Consider the following 10,564-nt stretch of genomic DNA (forward strand, 5'->3'; position numbering starts at 1 on the left):
CACCGTTGGAAGAAGCTGTTGAGATAAATCAAATAGTGACACTTTGACGGCTTTACTTGTATAAGCAATATGGTTACCATATGGCATTGTTATTTATGAATGACAGCATAAATTGTATTACAGAGTCCATCGCGCTTTATTGGGACGCTTCTCCCCTGACTCTATCGTTTATATGGGCATCTCCAGATGGAAAAAGGTGCATCTAATAAAGGCCGCCAGTGCTGCGGCAGACCCATTTCGGGGGCGTTGCGCCGGGTCTGTGCTGCCTGTAGAATGAGCGGCGCAGTGGGGCAGGGCGCGCAAATTCCGCGGCGCTGCGCGTCCCTCAGCCGCAGCTGGGCAGGGCAGGGGCACCGGCTGCCGCTCGGCCGAGGTTCCCGTCCTGGAAAGAAAATGCTACACTGCTCCTGGCCGCCGCCGTCCCACGGCATTACCGCCGAGAGCGGGGGTTTATACATATACAAGTGCAACTGAAGAAACAATAAATATTAATGGCACGAAAGCGAGGTGCTTCTTCCTTCTGTCCCTGCCTAGTGGTTTTTTTTTTCCTTTTTTTTTTTTTTTTTTTTTTTTTTTTTTTTAGCGTTTAAAAGTTACAGCTTTGGCTGAGATTTTCATTATTTCCCCTATTTCTTTTACATTACTCTGCCGGTAGAGCCTGACAAAGAACTTTTGTCTCGAAGTGTGTGTTTTACAGAGGGAGGCTAGAGGACAACACATGTGGTCTTCACGGGTCATAGGTCGAACGGCCTAGAAGTGGCTCGGATCGGCACCATCAAAGCTAACCTGCAACTTAATATCCTGTTGATGAGCTTGTTGAATTTATGAGTGTCTGTGATACAGACAACGGTGCAAGTGATGCTGCTCAACGGGCCCCTTCTCGCCAGGCTGCGGGCCGGCCACACTCCCCCTCTCGCCCGCACCTCGTCCCGTTACTGCGCTGAAAGGCTGAATTTTGGGGGAAGGACACCCTCTTCCCCCTTTCCCTCTCTCTCTCACAGGCACACACACCCGTCTCCGGTGGGTCCTTCCGCCTCTTTTCCCGTCGAGGCCGTCGCCAGCCGCATCCTCCCGCTGGCAGAGCCCCCGGCCCCACCGCAGCCTGCGCCCCCACCGCGGCACCCACGGCTGCCAGGGAGAAAGGGGGCGCGGAGCCTCCCCAGAGGGCGGTGACGCCTCTCGGGAAAAGGGTCAGAAGGAGAAGGCGATGTATACAGTTCAGAGGAAACAAGAAATTGCTCTCCCCTCGTGCCGCCTCCCCCCCCTCCACACCCCTCTCCAGCTCCCTTCGCATCACCAGCCCGTAAGAACAAGACAAGAGCAGTTTTCAAGCGGATTTCGGAAAACTTACAAAGACGGGAAAGCTTTCCCGGGGAAGCTGACGTTTGCTCTGTAGGTCTGGCACCTCCAGAAACCTGTTGAAAAACTTCTTTCAATAAAACAGTTTACCACCGGCTTGGGGTGACCGCTCGCTTTCCCCCCCGAGAGCTGCCCTGAGCCGCAGGCTGTGTTCGTGGCGGTGGCCCGACAAGGGAGTGCGGGGCTGGCCGCGGTGCCTCTGCCCCCGTCCCTTCTTCCCTTCCTCCCTCGCTCCTTCCCTTGTTACCCTGTGACATGGGGGAAAGGGGTTTTGCGGTTCAGAGGCAAATAAAGCACTTCTTAGGAGGGACGGCGACGTGACTTTGAACTTGGATCAGCTCCTCTGTTTCCTGCAGAGAGAGTGGGGCTGCAGCCCTGAAAGAATAGCGGAGATCGGCCAGCCAGCGGGGGCTCCGGATGGAATTCACTGCGTTCCCCCGAAAGCGCCCCGATGCCGGCACCGCTGAGCAGGCAGAGCCAGGGGCGAGGGGGGGGAAGGCAGGAAATGCAGAAAAATAAGGTAAGGAGAAGAAAGAAAAAGGAGACAAAATGATAAAAGAAGTGAAGAAATGAATAGCAGAAAAACTAAAAGAAAGAAATGGAAGGAAAAAAGGAAGGAAGGAAGAAAGGAAGAAAGGGAAGAAAGAGAAGGAAGGGAAGGAAGAAAGAAAGGGAAGAAAGAAATGGGGGGAAGGAAGGAAGGAAGGAAGGAAGGAAGGAAGGAAGGAAGGAAGGAAGGAAGGAAGGAAGGAAGGAAGGAAGGAAGGAAGGAAGGAAGGAAGGAAGGAAGGAAGGAAGGAAGGAAGGAAGGAAGGAAGGAAGGAAGGAAGGAAGGAAGGAAGGGAAGAGAAGAAGATAGAGAAAGAGAGAGAGAGAGAGAGAAAGAAAGAAAGAAAGAAAGAAAGAAAGAAAGAAAGAAAGAAAGAAAGAAAGAAAGAAAGAAAGAAAGAAAGAAAGAAAGAAAGAAAGAAAGAAAGAAAGAAAGAAAGAAAGAAAGAAAGAAAGAAAGAAAGAAAGAAAGAAAGAAAGAAATCGAGAAGGTAGATATTTGTATGATTATTCACCTTTGTTTTTTTTTTTTTTTCCAAAACTGTTTTGAACTGCCAATTTTCTTACACATATTTATTATTTTTCTAATCTCAGTTGTAGTAAATTCTTTTAAATCGGGGCAGGGGGGAAGTGTTTGCGAACGTCCAGTTTTCTGTGTGATTTTTATCACTAATTTGGAGGCAGACGATGCAGGAGACCAAGCTTTCCTCTTCAGCTTGGGCTCTCGAAATCCCCAGCAATGCTGGAGGACTCCGCTCAGACCTCCGCCTCGAAATCTTTTCAGGGAAGGAAAGTAAAATTTGTTCGCGGTCTGTTCCTGGGAGCCTGGGGGGTCAGGACAAGGACAGCATATGCTCCCCAGCTACAGCCTAGATCTGGGGAGCAGACACTCCTGCCTGCAAAGGCAGGACAGAATGACAGCGAGCAAAGAGAAAAAGGCTGTTGGCATCAGAGGTGCAGCTCTGCATTAATATTCGGTTTATCTCCTATTGCCCATTTCCGATTAGAAGGAATCCCACTTTTTCCCAATTTAAATCCTCGCCTTGTTCAAAGACTAATGTCCGGTACCGGCACATTTCAAACACTTTCGGACAGTCTTGGAAATATTTTAACCATTTAGTGACAATGATGGAAAAGACCTTATTTGGTAGGCAGGTTGCCTTTGCCTGCCTTCCTTCCTGCCATCCATCCATCCATCCATCCATCCATCCATCCATCCATCCATCCATCCATCATCTCTCTTTGTAAAGCTCACGCTTGGACGCTGTGGGTCCAGGTCTGAGCCTGCCTGTGTCTGATGTGGGATTTAATGCTATGAGGGGCCATAGGAGGAATGTCGAAGGGAGAATTTGAAAAAGACCCCTCGAACCACACAAACCCTTATATTTTGGGTTGCTTCTCCGCCAAGCAGAGAGCTGATGGGTACGGAGACGCAAGGTTTTGCGCAGGGTGGTTAAGACGGCAAATGTTGTGCTAGGCTTTGATTTTTACAAAGGCTTATTTATTGGGTGAGCTGCTGGCCTCGAGATGATTATTTTTCAGCCACTACAAAACAAACCGAATCAGGGGCCAGACGTGTATTTACTGGAGGGGGAGGGGAAGGGGGACTTGTTTGCTCTGTGTGTGTGCGGGTGCGTGTGTGTGTGTGTGTGTGTGTGTGTGTGTGTGTGTGTGTGTGTGTGCCGGCTTTATGCTTTTTATTCCTGCCATGTAAGAATCCGGTTTCCAAATAACAATGGCAGGGTGGGGTTTTGGGTAGTGATTTTTTTTTTCGGGTTTATTTTTGTTTCTTTTTTCAAGAAAGAGAAAAGACAAGGAAAACTCCTAAAGCATCTGCTCTCAGATACGCATTCACAACACATGCAGATCGCAAATCGACTTCTGTGCTCCCACAGAAGTGGTTTAAAAGCCCAAACAGTCAGGGCGACGGTTCCGTCTTATATTTTAATTTTTATTTGATGGGTTTTTAGTCCCAGCCACCCTAGCCCCGTCAACGTGACTTTTATTTGATTCCCCCCTCGCTCCCTTTATCGATCACGGGCTTCGTCTGCTTTAGCCGAAATGAGGAAAGGGGCTGCGGGGGTTATATTTTAAGCCCCTCGCTTTGTTTGTTTGCCTCCCGAGGCAGGATCATATGCCAAAGCGTACATCGATATTTTCCGAGATCGGCGCGCCTCTCCCCGCGCCACCCCTTCCCCTCGCCGCGGGGGAGACGGGCAGGGAGGGGTGGGGTGGGGGGGTGACTCCCCCAAAAAATCAAGAAGCCACCGGCAGCGCGGGGCTGACGGCGGCCACCGGCGCGGAGCGGGCCCGTGCGGCGCGGGGCCGGGCGGGGGCCGGGCGGCCGCGGGGCGATCGGCGGTGGCGCGGCGGGGCGCGGGGCGGGCGCTGGGGCGGGCAGGACTCGGGGCGGCCGCTCCGCCATTAGCCGGTGGCCGGGGGCGCCCGGATGGACGGGGCGGCTCGGGCCAATGAGCGGGAGCCGGGAGAGCGGCCGGGCGGCGGGTGAAGGCGGCGTTGGGAGAGGAGCCGCCAGTGCGGGCGGGGAGAAGGAGAGAGGCCGGGGGAGGGAGGGAAGAAAAAGAGGGGGAGGGGGGGGAATAAAAAGCCGCCGCCTCAGCAGCGCCCACCGAAATAAACAGAACAGCGAAAGGCAGCGAGGGCCCGGGCGGAGCGGGGCTGCAACTCCGCCGCGGCGCTCCGGCACTCCCCGGCCCCTTCCCGCCCCCCGCCTCCCCTCCCCACCCCCACCACCGCCCTTATTGTTTTTAATCCGCCTCCGGCACCCCCCTCCTTGCCCCCCTCCTCACGCCCCTCCGCCGCGGCGGGCGGGGGCTGCGCGGCGCGGGGCACCCCCCGGGTCCCTTCGCTCCGTGGGAACCCGCGGCTGCAAGTTTTTCTCCGTGAGAGACACCGCTAATGCCCGGCGGAGGATAAAACGAGAAGCGGAGGCCCGGCAGCGGCGGGGGGCTCGGGGCTCGGGGAGGGCCGCGGCCCACGCAGGGAGCGGCGCGGGGCCGGGCGGGCGGGGGTCGGCGGCGCTGACATCCCGGTGGCGGCGGAGGAAGCGGGGGGGCGGCGGCGGCGTGTGCGCTGGTCTGTGTGTGCGAGTGTGTGTGTGTGTGTGCGTGCGTGTGTGCCGCAGGGAACGGCGAGGCGAGTCTTCCCCCCCCGTCCCCAGCCCCGTCCCTCCCCTGCTCCCCCTCCCCTCCCCTGCCCGCCCCCGCCTCAGCTCCTTTAATACACTTTGGTTCTCCGCTCGCCTTTGGACTCTGCTCTGCCTGGCTCCGGATACGACTCCGCCGGCGGCGGCTGCGGCGGCATCGGGCCGGAGCGGGCGCGGGCGGCGGCGGGGGGACGCGGCGGCTGCCGGGGGGAAGCGGAGCGGCGGCGGCCCCGCGCCCGGGCGGGCGGGCGGCGGCAGCCCGGAGGCGGAGGCTGTAGCGGGGAGGCGGCAGCGGCGGCAGCGGCTGCGTCCCCGGAGCGGCGCGGACCATGCTGCTGGACGCCGGCCCGCAGTTCCCGGCCCTCGGAGTGGGCACCTTCGCCCGGCACCACCACTCGGCCGCGGCGGAGATGCAGGACCGGGAGCTGAGCCTGGCGGCGCAGAACAGCTTCGTGGACTCGGCGGCGGCGCACATGGGCGCCTTCAAGCTCAACGCCGGCGCCCACGACCTCTCCCCCGGGCAGAGCTCGGCGTTCACCTCGCAGGCGCCCGGTTACCCTGCCGCCGCCCTGGGCCCCCACGCCGCTCATGTCGGCTCCTACTCCGGGACGCCCTTCAACTCTACCCGGGACTTCTTGTTTCGCAGCCGGGGCTTCGGGGACTCATCGCCGGCCGGCGGGCAGCACGGCATCTTCGGCCCTGCGGCCGGCAGCCTGCACCACCCGCACACGGACGCTCAGAGCCACCTCCTCTTCCCGGGCATCCACGACCAGCACGGTCCCCACGCCTCCCAAAATGTTCTCAACGGGCAGATGCGACTGGGCTTGCCGGGGGAGGTATTCGCCCGGTCGGATCAGTACCGCCAGGTTTCCAGCCCCAGGACTGACCCTTACTCGGCGGCTCAGCTGCACAACCAGTACGGCCCCATGAATATGAATATGGGCATGAACATGGCAGCCCACCACCACCACCACCCAGGTGCCTTTTTCCGCTACATGCGGCAGCAGTGCATCAAGCAAGAGCTCATCTGCAAGTGGATCGATCCCGAACAGCTGAACAACCCCAAAAAAAGTTGCAATAAAACTTTCAGCACCATGCACGAGTTGGTCACCCATGTCTCGGTGGAGCACGTTGGGGGACCCGAGCAGAGCAACCATGTCTGCTACTGGGAGGAGTGTCCCCGCGAAGGCAAACCTTTCAAAGCGAAATACAAACTGGTCAATCATATCCGAGTGCACACGGGAGAGAAACCTTTCCCCTGCCCCTTCCCTGGCTGCGGAAAAGTTTTCGCCAGATCAGAAAATCTCAAAATTCACAAAAGGACGCACACAGGTAATTCGGGTTTCTTTCGCCACATTTCCTCCCTCTGCCCGTGCCTATATATGCGTGTGTATATATACGTGTAAACTGATAGATACTCAGAGAGAGTGATGTTAAATTAGGAGGGCGATAAAATAAGCCTCCAGTTTATTTTTCTAACCCTCTCCATCACATGGCTGCGTTTGTTTTGGTTTCTTCCCCAGCAGCATACATTCCCCTCCATCCCAGATTTCGAAAGGATATTTAACTGATTTGTTTTAATTTGGGAGTGAGAGTCGTAGATTCGTGCTGAGGTTCAGCGGAGTCTTTCCGCAGAAACGCGGAATACAGCGCGAACCAATTTTTGCCGTCTTGCTAAAATAGGGGAAGACATCCGTCCGTCCATCCATCCATCCATCCATCTGAAACGCCTTAGTCATTTGCTCTGTGCAACGTATTTGCATACAACTTCAGCGCTTGTGGGCATGACTTTTATTTATGGATACTCAGAGAAACTATATAAATACGTGCAAAATCAATCGTTAGTCCTAAATCCCGTTAGAAGTGGCAAAAAGTCCCTTTCTGGGAATGTTTCCCATTAAATTTAAATGGTGTGAGCAAGGCAATAAAATTTTCTCATTTAAAAAAAAATATTTTTAAAGTCTCACTCGATGTGATTTAAGGTGTTTTTGCAACAGTTTATTAAATTATGTAATAGGGAACAGAGGATTTGAGGTTCGGAAACTTCCACCCAAATCAGGTGGAAGAGGGTCGAGGGAGCTCGGGCTTTCCTGATGGAAAATCGCCTGAGCCGAAGGGTAACAAAAATAAACGCATCCTCCCGCCTCATCTATTATTCATTTACTACTCCTGCCGGCTCAAACCGTGCCAGACTATTTCATAAAAGACGGCCAAATATTTTAGCGACTTCCACTCCAAATATTTACCCGGAGAAAGGCTAAAAATCTCGAGGCCTATTGTTTTCTCAAGTGCTAAGCCCGATGCGAGGTGCGAGACGAGCTTTAACAAGGTTTAAAATTTGAGAAATGTATTTGCATGAGATGCCCGCACTGAAGTCATTGTGTCTGAGCGGATGTCTTTAAGAAACAATTTAGGTGCTAATGGAATCTAATGTTAAATGCTTCCCCTCCAAAGGCGGGGGAATGTGGAGTTCTCACCTCCAAAGTACTCTCCGGCATTTGGAGTCCTGGCAGCCGGGAGAGAGGAATCCCTATGAAAATTAAATGAAGTATTTTACAGACATTTAGTTTTCCCTGCGGATGTGCGTTTATCTCGAATATCCATACACGAAACAATATACCCGGCCTTAAATCTGTCGGTAATGGTTTCCAGTTTAACAGGATAGCGGATTTGGTAGCGAGGCGAAACGGCTCGGTGATGCTTGCTTCTTCTTCTTTTTTTTTTTTTTTTTTAATCGTCTTTCTTCTTCAATCTCTTTCGGGGCTGGCTATGTGTGTCGGCACCGGCCGAAATAAAATCGGGCGAGATGCCGGGACGGGGACATCCCCGGGGTTTTGGCAGGAAAACCAGCTGGGGGACGGGGGTTGCCTCGCTTCAGGGCAAGGCGTGAGCGACGCGGCCCTCCGGCGCCGCGGGCACCGGGACGCAGCCGCCCGGCCCTTCCTTGGGGAAACTGCCGCACGAAGCGACCGGGAGCGGAGGGCGAGGGCGGGAAAACTCTGCGCGGGGCCGTGCGGGGTTTGCGCGGGGCCGGCCGCGCTCACCCCGCTGCTGCGCCGCTCTCTTGCAGGGGAGAAGCCCTTCCAGTGCGAGTTCGAGGGCTGCGACCGGCGCTTCGCCAACAGCAGCGACCGCAAGAAGCACATGCACGTCCACACCTCGGACAAGCCCTACCTGTGCAAGATGTGCGACAAGTCCTACACGCACCCCAGCTCCCTGCGGAAGCACATGAAGGTACCCGGCCCCGCAGCCGGCGGCGGGAGGCGGGAGGGCGGCCGCCCCGCTCCGGGCGCCCCGACGGGGCGGCGGGCGGCGGGCGCGGGGCCCGGGGGCGGCGGAGGGCCGGGCCGGCGGCGGGGGGCGCGCCCGGGGGGCGGGCGCGGCCTCGCCATCCCCCCTCCACCCGGCCGTGTTGCCTTTGCCCCCCAGGTGCACGAGTCGTCCCCGCAAGGCTCCGAATCCTCCCCGGCCGCCAGCTCCGGCTACGAGTCCTCCACCCCCCCGGGGCTGGTGTCCCCTAGCGCCGAGTCGCAGAGCACCAACAACCTCTCCCCTGCGGCGGCGGCGGCGGCGGCGGCGGCGGCCGTGTCCGCCGTGCACCGGGGCGGCGGCGGCAGCGGCGGCGGCGGCGGCCACAGCGGCCTTTCCTCCAACTTCAACGAGTGGTACGTGTAGGGCCCCGCTGGACTGCGCTGCACGGCCCCGCCGCGCCCTCCCCGCCCCGGCGGCGGCGGCGGCGGTGGCGGCGGGCAGGAGGGACCGAGCGAGCCCGCCGGAGACGCGCCGGGAGATGCCGCCGCACCCGCCGGCAGCGAAATGACGGCCGAGCAGGATGGGGACAGGGGGCCTTCATCTCCCCACACCCTCCCGCCTTCGCGTCTTTTTTTCTTTTTTTTCCCCCCTTTTTTTCTGGTTGGATTTTTTCTTTTTGAAAACAATTTGAACCAGCAAAAAAATTCCAAAAACTACGTGCTGAAAAAACATAAGAGAATGAGTAAATCAACGGAGGAACGGAAAGGGGAGAGAGAGAGAGAGCAAAACATCCCCATGCTCTACCAACACATCACCCAGCTAAAACCTTCCCAAGCCGGCGGAAAGAAACTCTCCCTCCGGAGTCTTCAGACAAAAGATCAGAGACTCAAACTCCTCTGGTCCCCGCGCCTCCCCTGCCCGGAGCAGCCAGCGCCCTCCCGTCCCACGAACTGTGTATATAGCGGCCCTCTCCTTCCTCCGGCGAGGTGGGGAACGAGGTTTTCCTGGATTGTCGGTGTATAGAAGCTCGTCCCGTTTGTAAACCGCGGATTGGTCCCTTTCTTCTTCTTCTTCTTCTTTTTTTTTTTTTTTTAATCTTTCTTTTTTCCCCCTCTTTCTCCCTCCCCGAGAAAGTGATGGACTTGTTTTCTTTTCTCCCGCTCTCCCTCCCCACTTCCTTCTCTCCTCCTTTTTTTAGTTCATCCCTTTAAAAAAAAAAAGTAACGTGGAAGAAAAAAAATTGGTTTCTTTTGTAATTGTGATATCTTGAATATTGTGTTCCTTTTTAAGAAGCAACTTGATTGTAAACTGCATTTCAACGATAGACTGGGGAAGAAATACCGTGCCAAAGTCTCCATTCTGTTACTCACAGACACACACGAACATCAACGCTTGTGAATGTATTTTTCTGTTAGCTGGGTTTACATGTGATGTTTTAGTGCTTTTGCAAGTTCAATTTGTTAGTTCCTGTTCAGAAGATTGTGAGGAAAAATAAACGTCGTGCCGTTAGCTTTTCCGTAATAACGCCCTTCCTCCTGTAAATACCTGTTACCATATTTATCCATTTGTAATTAAATTATGGTATTAACTTGCTACAGAGGAAACAGTATTTATAAAGAATGTTTCTTAACTATAAATATGTACAATTGTGAGCATAAACTGTTTCAGATTTTTTATTTGAAGGTTTAAGTGGTTTCATCATTTCTTGTGATGTTTTGAGAGTAATGCATACAGAAATATAATAAAACGTGTTGAAACTGCACGAGCTGTTTCCTTTTTATGCCAAAGGCTCTCTAAAACCTGCTGTAAGGTATGTGATGGGCTGAGCGGCGACTGCAAAACAAATGCTTTTAAAACTTCAGCTGGTTACTGGAAGAGGAGGATTCCTTCCAGCTGGGCTCTCCCGTCCAGAAGGAATAAAAGGGGAAAAAAAGAAAAAAGAAAAAAAAGGTCACGAAAGCCCCAAAAACTTTGGGAAGCTTCTGAGCTGAAAGAAAAGGGTGAGGGAGGATATGCATATTCTCCAAATGACTCTCAAGTCAAGATCTCCTTTAGTAAGATATTTACCCGGCGAGGGCACATATTCCTCCGGCTCTTGCCTTCCTCGGGCTCGCCCCTCTCTCCCCGGTGCGTGTCTGGCTGGGGGATCATTGCCCCAGAGAAACAAGGGCCTTTCGGGACGAGGTGGAGGGACAGTGACAAGGCTCTGAGCTCGGCTCTTTGAGTCACAGATGGTCC

The 10,564-nt window shown here is 55.0% G+C and overlaps 1 protein-coding gene across 1 annotated transcript; it reads left to right on the top strand.

The window, feature by feature from the left end:
• The first annotated feature begins 5,403 nt into the window (after window positions 1–5,403).
• ZIC2 (Zic family member 2) lies at window positions 5,404–8,749 on the top strand. Its single transcript, XM_058799982.1, has 3 exons — window positions 5,404–6,406; window positions 8,145–8,308; window positions 8,504–8,749. The coding sequence occupies exons 1-3, from the start codon at window positions 5,404–5,406 to the stop codon at window positions 8,747–8,749; spliced, it is 1,413 nt and encodes a 470-aa protein (XP_058655965.1).
• Window positions 8,750–10,564: the final 1,815 nt, after the last annotated feature.

The sequence above is a fragment of the Ammospiza caudacuta genome, chromosome 2 (assembly GCF_027887145.1).
Source record: "Ammospiza caudacuta isolate bAmmCau1 chromosome 2, bAmmCau1.pri, whole genome shotgun sequence".
Taxonomy (NCBI): domain Eukaryota; kingdom Metazoa; phylum Chordata; class Aves; order Passeriformes; family Passerellidae; genus Ammospiza; species Ammospiza caudacuta.

Bases quoted from the DNA above. Each gene is read 5' to 3' on its own strand.
- ZIC2 (XM_058799982.1), top strand. From the start codon at position 5,404: ATGCTGCTGGACGCCGGCCCGCAGTTCCCGGCCCTCGGAGTGGGCACC. The intron at 6,407-8,144 runs GTAATTCGGGTT...GCTCTCTTGCAG, and splicing joins TCACAAAAGGACGCACACAG to GGGAGAAGCCCTTCCAGTGC. The intron at 8,309-8,503 runs GTACCCGGCCCC...TTTGCCCCCCAG, and splicing joins CCCTGCGGAAGCACATGAAG to GTGCACGAGTCGTCCCCGCA.